Source organism: Ursus arctos, unplaced genomic scaffold, assembly GCF_023065955.2.
Source record: "Ursus arctos isolate Adak ecotype North America unplaced genomic scaffold, UrsArc2.0 scaffold_5, whole genome shotgun sequence".
Lineage (NCBI taxonomy): Eukaryota > Metazoa > Chordata > Mammalia > Carnivora > Ursidae > Ursus > Ursus arctos.
In genome coordinates, this window is record NW_026623067.1 from 62,750,530 (window position 1) to 62,770,925 (window position 20,396).

The window sequence follows — 20,396 nt, forward strand, 5'->3', positions numbered from 1 at the left end:
GGGACATTTTAACTCTTACATGAGATGGCATCTATCTCCCCTTGGGAAAAAGCGAGGAGATATCCTTTACCTCCTGTGGCAAGCATTGTGTTTGAAAAGTTGTATGAATGAATGAAACATTTAAAGGTTTACTGAATGAGTAAATGGTGCTTTAAGTAGAGCAAAGTACCGGCAGAAGACAGAACGACAACCTCCGCTTGAAGGTTATAAAATGAAAGATTCAGGGTGGATCTCCAGCTCTAACCCTCCTTCTTCCCTTTGGGATTTACTTTTAACCCCAAACAGCTTTGAAAGAGGCCAAAGATTCAGTCTTATGACCTCGGTCACCTCATTGCTCTAACAGAGAACAGAGAACAGAGAACATGGGCAGCCTCCCAAGAACAGCTATTACAGCACTCACTCCCCAGGTGGGAGGCAAGCGAACTTAGTCCTTTGGGAATGGGGCAAAGGAAGTTTAGAAGTCACACTGATAACTGCTCTAGCTTTCTGCCTTCATAATTCTTGAGTGCAAAGTGGGGGTGCCTACCACACAGAGTTGTGAGGAGTAAATAATACTGTGTATGTAAAAGGCCTAATATAGTGCCTGGCACATAGTAAACAGTGAACTGTGGATATTATTATCTATTGTGGAACTACTAGGTGACTGAATTCTGTTTAATGGCCCTAATTAGGATGGGGATGGGGAGGTAGGATAGCAAACAGAGAAGCTGTGGAAAAAACGAAAATATTTCAACAACTACCCATAAATTATTTTGGAAAAGTTGGAGGTGGACAAGTGTTTAAATAACTAAAATTTCCTACATTTAAATACAAATCCTTATCTATACATGCATAAACTTAGATATGCATAGAGTTCCTCTGGAAGAATAGGGAATAATGGTTACCTACCCAAGAGGACTTATCCTGGGAAGAGCAGCTGCAGAAAAACTTTTTAAAATTTTGCCATGTGTCTATATTATCTACTAAAAATTCATAATGCATTTTTAAATTAAATGCTAATGCCTGAAAATCTCTCCTAAATTTTGCTAAATTTGGAACGGTGAAATTGAGAATGTCTGCGTTCAGCTTTTACAGTCAGAGCCCTGACACCGCCCCCTAGCGCCTGGTACCCACCACTACATCTACTCCCTGACGCCACAGCTGGGCCCCGAACATGTTCTTTTTTCTCCAATACTCATCAGGGTACAACTGCAAGTACTTAATGCATTAACTAAACTATTAGCTACTCAGACACTCCATTGCTTTAATGGTCGAAAAAGCATTGGGAAGGATGACATTACCTCATTGCTCATCCTTGCTGGGCAACTGAAACATGACATTAGTTAAATTACAATGTATGCATCCATCATCCTTACATTTTTTTTCCCATTTTAAACTTGACAGTTATCACAACAAAAAGGACTTTTCTACTTTCTCAGCTGTATCTCGAGTGCACATCATTTTAAAAACTAAACTCCTATTAATTCATCATTTACTACAGTACTTTCCTTCTTTGCCTATGTTGAAATGGAAGTTTTTGTTTCACCTACAAAATTTTCTTTTGTGTTTTTATTTGGGTAAAAGGTTCTGAACTCTGTTTCAAGATTTTTAGTTGTCCTCTAGGATATTTACTGTCATGCTGTACATTTTTTAAAGTAATGTTTTTTATTATTTTAAAATCTATGTGTTCTCATTGTAAACATATTTTGGAAAATACAGTAAAATATAATGAATAAAATAAGAGCAAGCCCTAATTCCACCATCATCAGACAACTACTGTTAACATTTCTAACTATTTCCTTCCAGTTTTTCTGACGCCTATAGGTTTTTACACATAGTTTTTGAACTGAATTTTGAAGTGCCTAAGGTGTATTTCCACTATGATATATAGATCTTAGAAGTCTGTCCTGATTAAATATTGCAAAGATATTCTTTGTAGAAACTACTGCATTATTAGAAACAGCATGGCATTTTTGGATATAAGAGCAGAAGGTCATTTTGAACATACCCACTAATTCAGAGTTGGTATCAGACCCTTCTGTAAATGCTACATTTGTATTCCCTTACATAACTACTTGATTTATTGCACCCAGATCACACTTCAAACTTGAAGTTCTTCCAGGGCATCGCCTCCTCATTCAATAACCTTGTATCCTGGCCCTTGACAAATAATTGTGCATGAATGGAATTCTTAGGTGCCTCCTCCGGTGTCTTAAGTGGGTAATGGTGAATGATCCCAGGCAAGAGAGAAGTAAATCAGGGTCGGGATCCCTCTATGCGGTCGGGGTGGGTGTGGCGGGGAAGGAGGTACCGTGCATAGGTAAGGTAGAAACCCGAGCGAGTGGTTACCACATTATTTTTTCTTATTTTACTTGTCTTGTGTGTTCACCGATTTGAGAGAACAGTCTCGATCATTGCCGCAGGGCAAGTTCCCAACTAGCCGCTGGCCTCAATAAAAAAAGCTGGGGAGGCGTGTTCCCTGCGCAAGGCCCGCGTTGGACGCGCCAAGGCTGGGGAAACCCACCCCGCGCCCAGCACACTGTATAAAGAGCCTGGCCGCGGCGGCGGGGCAGCTCCCGGCTTCGCGCGGGGTAACGCTCCCCTCGTCGGTCCGCATCCGTGCCTAATATCCTTCTGGACACCTCGAAGATGGCACCCGTTGGGGGCAAAAAAGCCAAGAGGGTGAGTCTGCGGGACACCTGAGGGCGTTCTCCATCCCAGCGCGGGCTCTGAGTCTCGGCCCACCGGCCCCACATCCCAGCCTCGGGAAGTGCAGAGGGGTCCTCGGAGCCCGGCTGTGACCAAAAGGTGCTCTCAGAACTTCTCGGTCAGGACCCCAAGGTGCCTCTGAGCTCCCCCCAACACCCTTGCCCATATCCTGAGCGCGCCCTAGATCTACGTGACTCCGGACTCGAGGACACCCCCAGAACTCCAAGATTCCCACCGTCTTCTGAGTTCCGCACCCCAGCGCCAGAGCACTCCCCCAGAGGTGCGGCTCCTAGACCCAAACGCACGACTTTTCTCCCCCCACAGCAGTGGGACCAGGTTCCTCCTTAGGGCGCGCCCCGGCCACCCCGCGTCTGTGCCCGCGCCGCCGTGCGCGCCCATCTGCGCCCTCCGGGGGCTGGCCAGGGAGGCGCGCGGCCCGGGCTCCGACTGTTTCCCGCCCCCGCCCAGACGGGTGCCGCGGAGTCCCGGGGCCGTCTCCCTGCCCAGTTCTCGCGTGCAGGTGTCTCGGTCCCGCCGCTGCTCCAAGGCTAACGCGTTGGCTGGGCCATGTAAGTATTCACCCACAGTTTGGTTTCTACGATCACAACAAAATGTACCATTCAATCCTCAGAAACAAAACAAAACAAAAACAAACAAAACAGGCACAGAGGCTGAAAGGTATTGAGTAAGGGCTGTTAATAAGATTTAAAAACCAAAAACCCAGCAGCTCCAGCCCCTGATTAATGACACTCATATCTCTTCCCTAGTTGGGATGAGTGTTCCAGTCCAGACTGTCCGCCTTCGTCTAGACTTGGGGTTGGACGGATGAATGGAAGGATGGAAGGAATGGAGCAGACAGACGGACTGGCTGCGGGACTATGGTTGGGCTGGTGGGAAAAGAGGCACAGAGGGAGGAGACCCCGGGGTGGCAAAGCGCCCTGCCCCCGCCTGGCTGACAGAGGCCCCCAGGGAGACAGCTGGGGTCAAGGCCAACTGTAAGGACTGCTTATCCATAGAATAAGAGTAGCTTTCACCATTTTAAGAATGTGTGCGTAAGTATTTATTTGAGGCTTTACAATAAAACCTTTTCTTTTAATCCTTCTGTAAATATTTTTCAAAGATAACATTCTCCCACCATATCCTTCAAAATACTTTAATGTGTTCTGGGGTGCCTGGGTGGCTCAGTTGGTTAAGCTTCCCACTCTTGATTTCAGCTCAGGTCTTGACCTCAGGGCTGTGAGAGCAAGCCCCATATCAGGCTCTGCACTGGGTGTGGAGCCTGCTTGGGATTCTCTCTTTCATTTTCCCTCTGCCCCTCCCTGCTCATGCTCTCTCTAAAATAGATGATAGATAGATAGATAGATAGATAGATAGATAGATAGATAGATAGATGATAGATAGATAGATAGATTTTAAAAATCTTTTTTAAAAAATTAAAATAAAAATAAATTTTTAAATTCTTTAATGTGTTCTGAAAGACCCTCACCCCCAGCACATGTATACACACATTTTCATTATGTGAGCATTCTGATCGTTTGCCTTATAGTCATGAATTTATAAATACATGTATACTTTATGCGAATTCTAAAGAAATCATACTTCTCAAGAATATGATAGCAAAAGTACTAAAAACAAAAAACTGTCTTAAAAACTCAAGTAACTCCTTTCCTTTCCCCTCATCTATAATTTTAGGGCATCCTAGAACGTTTGAACGCTGGAGAAGTTGTGATTGGCGATGGAGGGTTTGTCTTTGCACTGGAGAAGAGGGGCTACGTGAAGGCAGGCCCCTGGACCCCAGAGGCTGCTGTGGAACACCCAGAAGCAGGTTGGTGCATAGCTCTATTCTAAGTTCTCACAAAAGAGCACTACAATGACCAGTCTAGGAGCATACCATCAAACAGATCCATTTACGGTACATTTCCCAACATTTATTATTGCCTGCTGGGCACTGTGCTAGGTATGTAAGGACAGAGTCACATGTTGGATAATCACAGTGGCCCTCCCTGTTGCTGTCGCCCACATTTACCTCACGGTTCCTGCCCTTCACTCTAGGTGAGTCTAGAAGCTGGCGCACTGCCCTCCTCTCTGCCCTTCCCTCCCTGACCCTCTCTAGGGGACCTCGATGTCCATGCAGATGGTCTCTCCAGGACCCTTCCTGTCAGTGCCTTGATCTCCTCCTCATCCCCAAATGAACTTTTCCTCCATCTTCCACCTCAGCAACCCACTCCTAGAACTTGCCATCACCACCGTCTACTTCTGAAGTCTAGATTACAAGGACCCCACTCTCTGAGCACCACCTTTTATCTTTTCTGCTCACTCTAATTCTCCCACTCCTCAACTTCATCAAGATTTTCATTCCTTCATCCCTTCCATGTTAGCATTTCTTATCCATTCTCTCCCCATATGTTCATCATCCATCCTTACCTACACTATCAATCACTGTCTTGTAGATAAGCCCTCCTCCATTGTACAGTTGCCAACTAGTTAAATCCATCGTATACTCGTCCCATTCTATTTAAACTCAACTATCTACCTACCCTGCACCTGTACCCACCCACGTTATTCTCACTTGACTTTTTTGACCATAAATCTTTTATGGTGAAGTGCCAAGAGGGGTGTTGGGGTGGTACATGAGGGAAATAATGCTGTCTTAAACAAGGTTTCTACATCAGCCTAAAGCAAGTAGGAAGCATTAATCCTTAAAAGGGAGAAATGGGCCACTTCTGCAGGCCCAGAGAATTCAAGGGGGATCTAGGTTTTTGAGGTTCATGAGTGACTCCACCCATATGTCTTCATCCCAATCTCAGGGACCCAGTTCTTCCTAACCAGGCCCTGACTTTGGCAACGGAAGGCTTGCCTGGTTGAGAATTCAACCTCTCTGACTCTCTTCTCCCTGTATAATTCAGTCCTGGGCCAGATCCTCAGCTTTTTCTGCTCTCTAGCTACAAGAGGTGAGTTTATATGCCACCCAGGAGACAATCAGACTTCCATACTTTGCCTTAAATTGGTGATGAATCACCCTTAACCTTTCACTGTCTTTCTCTACTACGTTGGTTGTTCCCCACAATGGCCATCTGATTCTAAAGTCCTTATAATTACTACTGCCTCTGAACCTCTCAAACATCTGAGATACTGCACCTGCTAGTACATTCCCTTCTAAGGGCATCTCATCCCAGTTTACCACAGATGAACGTTTTTAAACAACTGTACCCCTAGCGCATGCTGGGAGCTCTATCACCCATCGTGAGGTAGGTGCTCATTACCAGCGGGCCAGAAGTGGAGATTTGTGCTCAGGAGTTTTAATGGGAAGTGCATTTATGAAATAACACCTTGAAGGGAGTAGGGGAAGCAGGATTGGGCAGAGGGAGGAATTACACTGTGATGCAGTTGTTATAGACAACTTGGCCAGTCCCCCAGGAAGCTCTGGAGTTGGACAGGCCCTTCAGAGTAGCCCCAGATCAAGGCAAGGGAGCTGGATTTTTGCTCTGTCCTGCCAAGAGATCCAGCATTGCATGCAGACTACCAACTCTCCCCTCTCCCAGGAGAGGGCTTAGCCCTTTGCAAGGAAGCTCCCTTTGGCCTAGGGCACTTCCTAATGAAGGTCTCAGCTGACAGGCATCAGTAGCCAACACTGTGAAAGAATGCCTGCCTCTTTCAGAGGAAACCGGAGGAAGTCCTTGTGAATACTATACAAGTTGAACAGTTGTCTTTAATGTTTATTAAAGAGCATATTTTAGCAAACTCAGTGATAAAAGACAGAAACTAACAAAACACATAAATTGACAGTACAGCTTTAAAATTAAGCATACAGATTCTGGATCCGGACTAAGTGAATCAAATCCTGGCAGTCACTAGGCTGTGTGGCTGTGGGGAAATTACTCAGCTTCTCTGGGACTCAGTTTCCTCTTCTATAAAACTGAGATAATATTGACATCTACCTCATAAGATTGTTACGAGATTTAAATAAGTTATATGTAGTCGTTAAAATACTGCCTGACGCATCTGAAACACTGCAAGTATTAACTATTATTAAATTCATTGTTTCTTCTCTTGATAGTATCTTGAGTGTATTCATCCATTTCTGCTAGAGAAGTATAGAAATTCTGTGTTTAAATCACACTATCCCTAAATCGTATTCAAAGTAAAAGAGCTATAGTCACACCATGAAGCCTAGCAAATATACACAACTTTTATATTTCCAAATAAAAATAGAAATAATACTGTGTTCTGCCCTAAAAGAAGGAACGAAAGAGAGAAAGAGAGGAAGGAGGGAAGGAAGAGAGGGAGGGAGGGAGAAACGGAGGGAGGAAGGAAGGGAGGGAGGGAGGAAAAGAGAGAATTCAGTAGGCTTGGGAAGCTAAAACAGCAGTAGTCTTAAAATTTTCATTGCACCGTCAGTTTGTTAAAGATTATAGATTCCCAGCCTTTGCTTAGAGATTTGGATTCATTAGGTCTGTGAGTGGGTCGAGGAACCCACATATTTATAACCATCCCCAGGTGATAGCAAAGTGAACCACACTTTGAGAAGCATTGCATTAAAGGGCTTTAAGGAACACAATAGAATAATTAAGATCCAAGAATGAGGATTTAAAATATATCTGCGCTTTGTTTCTTAAGGTCTGCTTGCTGAGTTAAACTCCATGAAATATTTCTTGGGTGAAACTGGTATTTAACAATAAGCTACCTTGGTGGAAACTCTGCCATGTAAATAAAATAAGACTGTGATTTAAACACAAGCTTCAATTTTACAAGTCACATTTTTTTAAAGTTACACATTAGAGGAGCTCAAGAGAAACGGCTCTGACATTGATTTTGACTTTCTTAATACAGAAACAGCACATTTATCTCTTGGCCATCTGTTTCTTGAGTATTTTGGGCTTATTTAAGTGGACTAATTCTCCTACTAAAGTCTATGCCAAAAGTTGTGGTCACACCCAGTGGAATCAGCACAGAATTCAGCAAAGAATTAAGGTTTGCTGGATCTGGGGGGGCTTGGGGAATCTGAATTCATATTAATTGCCCCCAGGTGAGTCTAAGTTGGGTCACACTTTGAGAAGCACTGCAGCTTTAAGAAGCATGGCAGAATAATCAAATCGATTAAGAGCAAGGAGTTGGGCCACTGCCCTGTGGGAAAATTTAAGAAAAGGGTGTAAAATGACGTGTAAAATGTACACATGCACAATTCGCACACCATTCCAGAGTTTTTTAACAGAGTCTCTGGAAATCCACCCAAGGACCAGCTGGGTGGACTTCCTGTTTAGAAACCATTTCCTCCTAGTGTACGGGGACCTCATCGATAGGCCCTTCACCGTGCTCCAACCAAAGCAGCTCTATGATTGATGAACAGGGACTCCGAATAAAATGTCTTTAATTGGTTCTGTTGCTAATTAAAACAAGTTTGAAGCTTCCTCATCAGGCATGCTTTTAAGTTCCCTCTCAGAACTAGAGATTCCATGCTTAGAAACCCATTTTCTGATAGTCAGACGCTTCCTGGCCTCACTGATTTCTTCATTTAAAAACCACACTGAGCTTCCTATGTTCTCTGCACTCTACTAGGCCCCCGGGATGCAAAGGTACCAGACTAAAGGGCCAGGAACTCCAGTGTCCTAAAAATTGCCTAACCTCTAACGTAGTCACTCCTTGGCTTTGAAAGGCCACTGAAATTTCAAAATAGATTTCAGGGCCGGATACAGGATTGCTGATTTCTTACTTTGTGCAGTTAATTCTCCTGACAAAAACGAACACCTGCTAAGTCTCACTAGCATTTTATAAAAAGAACATTTTCCCAATCACTCCGAATGGTGGTTCTCAATAAAACAGAAGATAAAATTCAGTTCCCAACTAAATTAGAATATCTGTGGATTTGACCCCAGCATCCATTATTTTTAAAAAGCTTATAGGGTGTCTAATGGGCAACCAGAGTTTAGGACCACTATTTGAGAGCAAAGGATAATTCCTTAAATTGAATATAATTGGTTATATGTGGGGAAATGCCCCAACATATTTTCTTTAGCCTGTGAAAGCTTTGCCATTTGGCATTCATCCATGGACCCATGCTTAGGAACCTTGCTCCAATTCTTATTCCACTCTACTAACAGAATTATCTTTCAAATACACTGAGCTACTCACATCATTCAATTGGTTACAAAGTGCTGGTGTTTCCACGTACCTATGGTCTGAAGCTTAGACTCCTTGGGATGATGTGCTGGGCCATTTGTACTCTGTTGGCCCAGTCCCCCTCTCCAACTGCATCTCCTCCTACTTCTCAACTCCAGCTGCTCAGACTACCTGCCGTACCCCCAAATGCCAAGCCTATTCCTGCCTCTTCCTTTTTGTTCAGGCCCTTCCCTCTGTAGGGAATGCTTTTCCCTACCTTCTCTGCCCAACAAAAATATTAAATGATTCCTCCCCTATGGGACCTCCCTCTTCCCTTCACCCCACATCCATGGTAGAAGTAATCTCTTCTTCATAGCAAGAGCCCCCAGATCTACCTCGCATTCACTCTCAGGAAAGTAAAGAATGTAAGCAGATATTTTCATATCTGTTTCTCTGATAGCCTTTTGAAAGCATCATGGGTTATAAACTGATAGCAATTAATAGTTTTCCTCATTCAATCTCCCAGTTCGCCAGCTTCACCGAGAGTTCCTCAGGGCTGGATCCAATGTCATGCAAACCTTCACCTTTTACGCAAGTGAAGACAAGCTGGAGAACAGGGGAAACTATGTTGCAGAGAAAATATCTGTGAGTAAAGCCATACCTGGCATTCTTAGAAGGGCATAGTTGACACACGTCACCATCAAAGCCCTCATAGAAAAAAATGTTGAGTTTTTAGATAATATAGAAATGATATATGTGTGATATAGGATTGCTCATTTCTTACTTTGTGCAGTTAATTCTCCTGACAAACACAAACACCTGCTAAGTTTCACTAGGATTTTATAAAAAGAGCATTTTCCCAGTCACTCAGAATGTAGTTTTCAGATAATACAGAAACGAAATATGTGTGAATAACTCTTTTAAGTTTTAGCTGGCGTCCCCAAAATTGACAGAAAGGCATTTAATGAAGAAGAGGTAGTTAATGATTAATGATTCTCCCAGTCTCCTAAGTTGCTGAGTGGATATCCTTACAAATTCTTACATCCTTACAGTTTTTTAATATGGGACAATGTAGGGGGAAGGTCAAAGGCACAAGGAAGGGCAAAGTGACCCTGGAATCTTCCTGACTCAGCTATAATCAACCGTGTCATGTTGGGCAAACCATTTACCTACACTGTCAAAGTGATAATTTTTCAATCCCTGTAATGAAAAAGAAGTTTTTTTTGTGTTTGTTTTTTAAGTGGTCTCCACACCTAGCATGGAACCCAACACAGGACTTGAACTCACAACCATGAGATCGAGACCTGACCTGAGATTGAGGTCACATGCTTAACTGACTGAGCCACCCAGGAGCCCCAAAAGAAGAAGTTCTAAAACTCCATGAGTCTGTGTGAGCTACAGCACTGGGGTTTATTGAAGACAAGCGTCAATTTTTAATGTCCCAGTAATTAGAAAATACCTTGCAATACATTTATCCATTAATTAAGAAAATACATGACAAAAAGTCATGAATTCTGTAGTCATTTTATTTATTTATTTTATTTATTTTTTTAAAGATTTTATTTTCATTTATTTATTTGACAGAGAGAGAGACAGTCAGAGAGAGAGGGAACACAGGCAGGGGGAGTGTGAGAGAAAGAAGCAGGCTCCCAGTGAAGGAGCCCGATGCGGGGCTCAATCCCAGGACCCTGCGATCACGCCCTGAGCCGAAGGCAGATGCTTAACGACTGAGCCACCCAGGCGCCCCTGTAGTCATTTTAATTACATTTTATTCTTATTGATCTTAAGAGCAAATCATCATCATCATCATCATCATCATCATCATCATCATCACTATTTGCTAGGTATTCTTCTAAGTGCAGGCACTGGAAGATACCAGATCCTTCTATGTAAAGATTTTTATCCTCTCACAGAGCTTTGGTATGTAATAGCCTAGATACCATCATTAGATTTAGTGTTTTCATTACTATTACTGGTGGTGGTGTTACTGCAAATTGCTCAGCTTGGTAAATTGAACTATTCTATCACTGTCATCTTCTAGAATAAACTCTCTATGGTAACATCCAACTGAGATGTGGACATTTGAATAATAATTTGGTTTCAGTTCTGCATGAAAATGAGATATATCCTATTTCACCCATTTTAGGGGCAGAAAGTCAACGAAGCTGCTTGTGACATTGCCCGGCAAGTGGCTGATGAGGGAGATGCTTTGGTGGCAGGAGGTGTGAGTCAAACACCTTCGTACCTTAGTTGCAAGAGTGAGACTGAAGTTAAAAAAGTATTTCAGCAACAGTTAGAGGTCTTTATGAAGAAGAACGTGGACTTCTTGATTGCCGAGGTAAACAAAAATATGACCAAGATGAGACATGCGCGCCTAGTACATTTTCTCTACCTTCTGCTTTCATGAGGAACATGTGAAATTAGTTGCCAATCATGGCTAGGAAATATTTGGTTTTAAAAATGTTTCCAATTTAGGGCTTCCACTGAATGATCCCGTTAATCTAATGAAGTGTTCTTCAAACCTCTGACTGCAGTTCACAGTAATCACCCTTTTATTCCATTTAAAAAAATGCTAATGGGTCACAGCTCAAAGTTTGAAGACCAATCATCTAGTGATAATTATTAAGCAATAAAATAAGTTTTCTAATTGTCTGGGGAGAAACAAGATAAAAAGTACCTTAACCTGATCTTATTTCAGTATTTTGAGCATGTTGAAGAGGCTGTGTGGGCAGTCGAAACCTTGAAAACGTCTGGGAAACCTGTGGCAGCAACCATGTGCATCGGCCCAGAGGGAGATTTGCACGGCGTGAGCCCCGGCGAGTGTGCGGTGCGCCTGGTTAAAGCAGGTGATGATGGATTTTGACCAGTTTGCAATTAGTGAGTCTTTTAAAACTATGTACAAATGTAGGTCCACTTATGAATCATTATATACTACTTTTGTTAAAAGGAAAACCACTAATGTGCTTTCCTAGCAGTGTTGATAATATCATTATTGACTCCTAAAGAGAAAAAAGTAAAATAAAGAAAAATAACATGCACACATACCGGCCTTTTGAAAGGGGCAACTAGACCTAGGTGTAACACCTAGAAATGGGAAGAATTTTAGTAAATCAAAAGGAGCATGAGGAAAAGTGTGTTTTATTTTAACCCTAAGTTGAGGTCTCTAGACAATAACTTTTCAGGCAGTTGCCTTCTTTGCCAAACAAAGAAAAAAAAAATAAAATTAAAAAAAAATTCCTGATATGCTTTACTTTTTTGTAATTGGTATAATAAATTTAAAAAATTTTTGGTATGAAATAGGAGCCATGTAATTTATCTTTTTAAATAATTTCCATTCCTAACATTAGGTTTCATTTCAATCAGGGGAAACTCACAGATTGCTTTTAAAGCTGCCTCATTTTTAATGCAAGGAGTCAGTGGAAGAGTCCAGCTCATTCTGTGCAACAGGGAGATTTTGATTGGCTATGTTTAATTTCTGATTTTTATCCAACTCCTGGTATTTCATGAAAGTCACTTCGTACATGTCATTAACAATAACAATTAGATTTAGGAATGAAACTAAATAACCCTAACTTTTTACTGGAAATATAAAAATGGGGGAAGGGAAGAAGCAAGTTAACTTGTTTCAAAAAGATCAGAGGAGGCTTTCATCACCCCATTGTTAACTGGCAGAGATTCTTGGCCTGCATCTAATTCTTCCCTGACCATTCCATTCAAGGTAGGTGGCCACAGTGTTTGGCATCACTGTACCCAATTTATATTCTTTGTAGCACTTGCCGCTTGTCTCATTTCTTTATCTCTTTAATGTCTGACCCACTAGACTGTAAGATCAAAGAGGGCACAGGCTATGTCTCTTTGGCTCAGCACTGAGTGCCCTGTGCCTAGCACAGCACTTGGCACAAAACAGTCCCTCAATAAATATCCGCCTAATAAATCCGGTCCATCTTCCAATGTTAGCTCACATTCTACCTCTACGTCCCCTTACGTAATCCTCCCTACCCCAAGTGAACACGCCCTCCTCTCAGCAAATATAAGACTTTAAACTTATACCACTCATTTGGAATATCCTCAGTCGACATTTTCTAATCTGTGAGAACATTAGTAGGGTTCTGTAGTGAAATACATTTAGAGAATGCTGTGTTAGGGGCCCCTGGGTGGCCCAGTCCCTTAAGCATCCCACTGTTGGTTTCACCTCAGGTTGTGATCTCAGGGTCGTGAGATGGAGCCCCACGTCAGGCTAAGATTCTCTCTCCTCCCTCTGCTCCTCCTGCTCTCTCTCGCTCTCTCAAATAAATACATAAATCTTAAAAAGAAAGAGGAAGGAAGGAAGGAAGGAAGGAAGGAAGGAAGGAAGGAAGGAAGGAAGGAAGGAAATGCTGTATTAAACCAAGTTAAACGGGTCTCTTTACTACAGAATTTCTCAGAGCCTTAGTGCTCATGCAGGCTGCACATATACTAAAATTGGAACAATACACAGAATTTCTCAGAGTCTTTGATATGTTTGTGTATATTGGCAGTCTCCAAGAAAGGGACAAAGTCAACAGCTACTTCCTAATTTAATTGATCACAGAGCCTTACTTTCATGGAGCAAACCTTGGGAAGCCCCGTGCTAAATTATGAAATCCGTGGTGTCAGGGACTATGCCCTGTATTTGTATTTCTAAAAGCCCCTTAGGAGGACCCTCATACCTAACAGACATCCAACAAGTAGCCAACCTATGATTAATTCATTAGTGTAATGAAGTCAGGCAAGGAAAGAGAAACTCTGGCAGCAGAACATCCAAAAAAATAAAAAAACAAAAGAGAAGGAGAAGAAAGAAGAAGGTGATCAAGATCCAAGTGAAGATGTTAAGTGAGCTGTTAAATATGCAAGTCTGGGACTCAAGGGAAAGGTCTGGGTTAGAGAGAGGGATTTGGAGAGTTCTGGATATAGTTCATACTGAGAGCCCTGAGACTGGAGAGGAAGCACAGGTGAAGACAAGAAGATGGCTCACGGGGCTCCTGCGACACTGCAGGATTGAAAGTCTCAGCCGTGAGCGGCGGCTCCGCACCCAACATCCAAAGAAAGCAGCCAGTGAGGTGGGAGCAACACTCAGAGCATGAGAAGCCAAGAGAAGGGGAGTATTGATGAAGGAGGGGATGGTCTGGGAGACTGGATGCTGCCAAGACGTTGAGGAAGATGAGAACAGAGAAGCAACTACTGGCCTTGGCAAGACTGAGGTCATTGGTGCTCTTGACAAAAAACAGAAACAAAAACAAAACCCTGATTCAGAGGCATAAGGGGTGGCAGGATTGAAACAAGAACGAAGGAGCAACTGTACACCAGCCCAGTGAGGACCACTGAGATGCCTGCCACTGAACCCTGGATGCCATGACCTGTGGCATCAGCTTAGCTGCTCCTGGAATCTCTATTAGTGATATCATTAAATCCGCCTGATGAAAGGAAACACTGCTCCTCAAATGAGTGGTATGATAACCACAGGTGCCACTGAGCAGCTGGGAGAGTTGAAAAATTATTGTATCAAAGACTGAAAAACTGACTTCTAAAATACTGAGTTCAAAAAACTCTAGTAATGAGTTTCTGGAAAAAAGATGGACAGCCAACTGTGCATAAATGACACTTCAAATGTAATAGATTCCTCAAAACACCTTTCACAGAAAGCCCTTGCTGCCTATTAGCAATCATTCCCACCCAGAGGTAAGACAGGTTCGCAAGGAAGCAAGAACCAAAGGCTGTATTTGCAATTCACTGTTCCAAATAAAAGCTCCCTGATTAAGGGAGGAGAACTGAGCCTACTGGGGTTATCTGGTGAATCCCTAAAGCTAAACTGTTCTTCCCACTTGCAGGAGCTTCTATTGTTGGTGTGAACTGCCATTTTGACCCCACAATTAGTTTACAAACTGTGAAGCTCATGAAAGAAGGCTTGAAGGCTGCCCGTCTGAAAGGCCACTTGATGAGTCAGCCACTGGCCTACCACACTCCTGACTGCAGCAAACAGGGATTTATCGATCTACCGGAATTCCCCTTTGGTAAGACAGACATTTTATAAATCATCTCAATGTCTCGGTGTTTGACAAATTTACAAATCTGTAGCCACAGAGCTTTCTCATAGTGAAGAGATGGCAGCACGTCTCATCTCTTGCCCTCAGCTTCTCTCCCTACAGCCAAAAACTCCTTGATATTGGACCACGGTAGAAGGAAGAGATGGAACCAGCAAGCAAAAAAGACCTCTGAACCTTTTACCTATAGTTTGGTAAAAAGGATACCCTTCTGGGTGAAATCAGCAAAGATAGTGGCCCTGGTTCCAGCTCTGTTGCCAAATCATATAACCTTAGCAAAACCCCTTAGTTCTTCTAGATCTTAATTTTCTCATTAGAAAAACTAAAAGCATAGACCAATTTATGTCCAAGACACTTTTCTCCTATTCTGAATGTTACTCAGATACTGTAGAGTTTGGGGGGGGAGGGGAAGATGCCATCACTGGGTCACTGCATAACAAATCTGAACAAAGAAGGCAGACTTGTAGTTTGGGAAAAGGGAGAAAGCATGTTTGGGAAGTAGGGGTGAGTCTACCTACAAATCAAGCCAGAGAGGTAAGCAGGGCCAGTGCCTGGCCAGCCTCCTATTCCATTCTAAGGTCCTTATATCATGTACTATATTTTACAGGGACCCTCAGAGAAGTAAGCTATTATAAAATAATCCATCTAGAAGAACCACGGAGGAATGCAAGGCATCTGTGTGTTTTTTTTTTAATGTTTTTTATTATATTATGTTAGTCACCATACGGTACCTCCCTGGTTTCTGATGTAAAGTTCGATGATTCATTAGTTGTGTATAACACCCAGTGCACCATGCAATACGTGCCCTCCTTACTACCCATCACCAGTCTATCCCATTCCCCCACCCCCCTCCCCTCTGAAGCCCTCAGTTTGTTTCTCAGAGTCCATAGTCTCTCATGCTTCATTCCCCCTTCTGATTACCCCCCCTTTCTTCATCCCTTTCTTCCCCTGGCATCTGTGTTTTTGCCATAGAACAAATGATTGTAAAATTTAGTGCTTTTAAACAACAAAGAGTTATTATACCTCCGAGTTGCTGTGGGTCATGAATTTGGGAGCAGCCTAGCTGGACAGTTTTTGCTCAGGGTCCCTTATGAGGTTGCAGTCCAGATATTGGTCAGGTCTGTAGTCATCTGAAGGCCTGATGGGAGCTAGGGAATCTACTTCTAAGCTCCCTTAGTTGGCTGTTGGGAATAGATGTTCATTTCTTGCTGTCTATTGACTGGAGGCCTTAGTCCCTTAGCTTATGGGCCTTTCTGCTGTGATGCTTGAGTATTCTCACAACGTATCAGCTGTTCTAAGAGAATAAGAGAGATTGAGGCAGAAATCATAATGCCTTGTATAACCCAGCCTCAGAAGTCACTAACGATCCCTTCTGACATATTCTATTGGTCTCTCAGACCAACCTGATAGAATATGAGAGGGGACTACACGAGGGTTAGAACACCAGAGGGCAGGGTTCATTGGGAACCATCTTGAAGGTTGGCTACCACAGCATTTAAAACTGAATAAACACAAATTACCTAATAGTTTTTAATAAAAAGTTAAGAATTAGATGTTGACAACTTACTTAATTTCAGTTATTGAAAATTACACACTTATTATAGCTGTTTATTTTGAATATTTTTTTTTTTAAAGAATTCACTCAGGGGCACCTGGGTGGCTCAGTCGTTAAGCGTCTGCCTTTGGCTCAGGTCATGATCCCAGAGTCTTGGGATGGAGCCCCACATCAGGCTCCCTGCTCAGTGAGGAGGCTGCTACTCCCTCTCCCTCTGCCCCTCCCCCTGCTTGTTCTCTCTCTCTCTTTCTAATAAATAATCTTAAAAAAAAAAAAGAATTCGTTCCATTTATTATAGGACTGGAGCCCAGAGTTGCAACCAGATGGGATATTCAAAAATATGCCAGAGAGGCCTACAATCTGGGGGTCAGGTACATTGGCGGGTGCTGTGGATTTGAGCCCTACCACATCAGGGCAATCGCAGAGGAGCTGGCCCCCGAAAGGGGCTTTTTGCCCCCAGCTTCGGACAAACATGGCAGCTGGGGAAGTGGTTTGGACATGCACACCAAACCGTGGATTAGAGCAAGGTAAGAACTTCTTAACTATACTTGCCAAACCAAACTCATTTCGATTGTGAATATGTCCAAGTGAGGTCATAACAAAGAATATAGCTAATGATGGTACTCAGTTATCCCTCTTAAATTCTTTCACAGAGATGTTTACAGAATAACCTTATGTAGTGATTTCTGGAGAAGACTTTAAGATTTGGCATATAAATAATGCAAGTTGCAATGAAATGTGATTTCATGCTCTGGGATAGTACCATGTGGTGGACCCTCAACAACATTGAATTAACTGGTTGTTAAGATTTAAGTGTAAGTTAAATGTAACACATATTAACTAAGTGCCTGTTCTGTGCCAAGCACAATTCTTGGAGCTGGGAAGACAGTGGCGAATAAGATAGGTCTTTGCCCTCAGAGCTTACACTCCAGCGGGGAAGATGAACGATAAGCAAACAGATTTTACATCAGGCAATGTGCAGAGCACGGGGCAAATAAATGAAGAGCTGTCTAGAGAATTGTATCGTCTACCAGGGAAATGGATAAGAAAGTCAATGGATTATACTGTAGTAACCGCTTTGACAGAGGCACAGATTTAAAAAGTAACAAGAGAAGAGAATGGCTATCTCTGTCTAACAGAAAGATGTTTTAGAAGAAGGGATTTGGGGGCTGTATTTTGAAGGGCTAACTAGCCACGAGATAACACAGGGGGTGAAGGAAGGATGAGCACCCAGGCAGAGGGAGCCGTTGCACTCTGTTCGGCACATTGACTCTGCACAACTGTATCAGACACTGTTGTGGACGCTGAGGTAGCCAGAACAAGGCACAGCCCTGTCCCCAAGGAGTCAACAGTCTAGTAGGCAGAGAGATAAACAGGTAAGTTCAAATTGGTATAGTAAGTTCAAGTATGAAGACACGCACAGGTGCTGTGGGGTCTGAGCTAATGCCCACGGGGGCAAAAGGCAGAGGAGGGTTAATGAAGAATTTCTAAGAGAGCAGATGCCTGAGCTGAATCTTGAAGGATGAGTTACATTGCCAGACAAGGGAAGAGCCTACATGAAAGCACTGAGAGGTGGAAAGAGAATGGTGTACTGAGAAACCAGAAGTGTGGGAATATCAGAGACAGGATTTGATAGAAGACACACCTCAGGACTGGGAGGCAGACTTCTGTTTGTTCTCATGAATTGTGTATGACCTTATCACACTGGAATTTCTCAAGTGATCCAAGGTTAAGTTTGCAAGTTTTAATAGCCTTGAGACAGGGAAACCTGAGAGGAAGCCTTTGCTAGAATCGTATCAGATGTGATGCGGCCTGAACTAGAAGACAGTGAAAATAGAAAGGAGGAGGAGGCTGGATCTGTAGGGTGAGATGTGCAGAAGTGATAGTGGGTTTGAGAAGAACAGCAGCTGTGAGCTCAGCTGGTTCATGAGGCAGAGTGCCAGGAAGTTAGGATGGGGAGGCAGTGTGAAGTCGACCGAGAACGTTCCTATCCTAAATTCTTAGCTTTTGATCCCTATGCAGATATTTTAAAAAATAATTTCAGGGGCACCTTGTGGCATAATCAGTTGAGCATCCAACTCTTTCTTTTTTTTAATTTTTTATAAGATTTTATTTATTTATTTATTTGATGACGGCGGGGGTGGGGGAGAGAAAACACAGAGGGAGAGTGAGAGGGAGAAGCAGACTCCCCACTAAGCAGACAGCCCAACATGGGGCTTGATCCCAGGACTCTGTGATCATGACCTGAGCCGAAGGCAGAGGTTTAACTGACTAAGCTATGCAGTCCAGCTCTTGGTTTTGGCTCAGGTCATGATCTCAGTGTCGTGAGATCGAGCCCCAGATTACGCTCTGTGCTCAGCATGGAGTCTGCTTGAGATGCTCTCTCCCTCTCCCTCTGCCCCTCCCACTCATTCTTTCTCTCCCTCTAAAACAAATACATAATACTTTAAAAAATAAAAATTAAATTTAAAAACTTTTTTTGAGGGACGCCTGGATGGCTCAGTCAGTTAAGGGTCTGCCTTCAGCTCAGGTCATGATCCCAGGGTCCAGGGATTGAGTCCCACATCATTGGGCTCCTTGCTTGCAGGGAGCCTGCTTCTCCCTCTGCCTCTGCCGCTCCCCCTGCTTGTGCTCTCTCTGTCAAAATAAATAAAATCTTTTAAAAAAATTATTTTGAAGTTATTTTAGACCTATAGATCCTGGGAAAAAGAAGTTTTAGTCCAGATTAATAAATGTGTTTTAATGGATGTAGCCTCAAGCGTCCAAAGACAACTCTGCGGAGGTATTCTAGCTCAGTAACACACAGACATAGATACTTAGGAAGGAGTCTAATGTTGTGTGTTTTGTTCACCCAGGGCCAGGAAAGAATACTGGGAGAATCTTCGGATAGCCTCAGGCAGGCCATACAACCCTTCGATGTCAAAGCCCGATGCCTGGGGAGTGACCAAAGGAACAGCCGAGCTGATGCAGCAGAAAGAAGCCACAACTGAGCAGCAGCTGAAAGAGCTCTTTGAAAAACAGAAATTTATATCTGCACAGTAGCCTCAGGGAAACCCATTTTTAGTGACTTCTATGTTTGGGCCACAGTTCCCAAAAATAAGGAAAAGATGGTTTTAAAGTAATGCTTATGTTAATGTCAGGCTACATATAAAATTGGTAGTAGCTAAACAAAACAGAACTACAAATAGCACTTGACAATTTCAAAAGTATATTTCAGAAATTTACTTAAAGCAAAGTAAGTAAGAAGTAAATCTTAAACAGGTTCCCTATACCACACAGAAGGTATTAGGGAATTCGCTGTGGCCAATGACAAGTAATTCAGATATTCATTCCCACTTTAGTTAGTTTGCAGGCTAGTAAGGAGGATGAGATGTGAGCTGACATGACAGAGACAGATAAAGTGCTACAGGGAAGTGACTTCCAAGTTCTTTTGAACATGACCCTTAGTAAGAAACAAAAGTTATGTAATAGCCCAGTAAAACATGTACCATATAACCACTGAAATAAAATGTGTGATCCATTTTGGTATTTTCTATTCCATTCCTTTCCATCTTGTCTCACTGATAAAACATGCTGGCTGAGACCCTTCAAACTGATTTTATGACCCAACAGTTTGAAAAACACTGTCATGGAACACTTCAGATAGGGGGACATTGCTGTTTCTTTAAGTTTGTTCTTAGATATCAGTCATATGATACATCATCAGTAAGTATCAAAAGACCAGAGTCCTCCTCTCAGAGTTCAAGAGTTGTTCTCTCTTTCCTGACCCATGACAGAGCAATGGGGAGAGGAAAGAAGGTATCCGTATCTAGGCTTTCTCCACCCTGCCCAAAACTGATGCATCTAAATGCTTTCAGTCAGTAAGGCCGGGTAACAATGTTACCTTGGTAGCTTTAAAAAAAAAAAGTAGAATAAAGAAAAAAATAGGGATTCTCCAAACTCTATCCAAGTTTCCTAGATTGAGAACTATGATATTTTTACCTGATAATATCTACTCT

General features: G+C 42.7%; 1 protein-coding gene across 1 annotated transcript; it reads left to right on the forward strand.

The window, feature by feature from the left end:
• The first annotated feature begins 2,112 nt into the window (after positions 1 to 2,112).
• On the forward strand, positions 2,113 to 19,918 carry BHMT (betaine--homocysteine S-methyltransferase). Its single transcript, XM_026498733.4, has 8 exons — positions 2,113 to 2,661; positions 4,381 to 4,513; positions 9,311 to 9,429; positions 10,931 to 11,122; positions 11,483 to 11,630; positions 14,631 to 14,813; positions 16,697 to 16,925; positions 19,254 to 19,918. Exons 1-8 carry the CDS (start codon positions 2,629 to 2,631, stop codon positions 19,438 to 19,440), a joined length of 1,224 nt encoding a protein of 407 aa, XP_026354518.1. The 5' UTR covers positions 2,113 to 2,628; the 3' UTR covers positions 19,441 to 19,918.
• Positions 19,919 to 20,396: the final 478 nt, after the last annotated feature.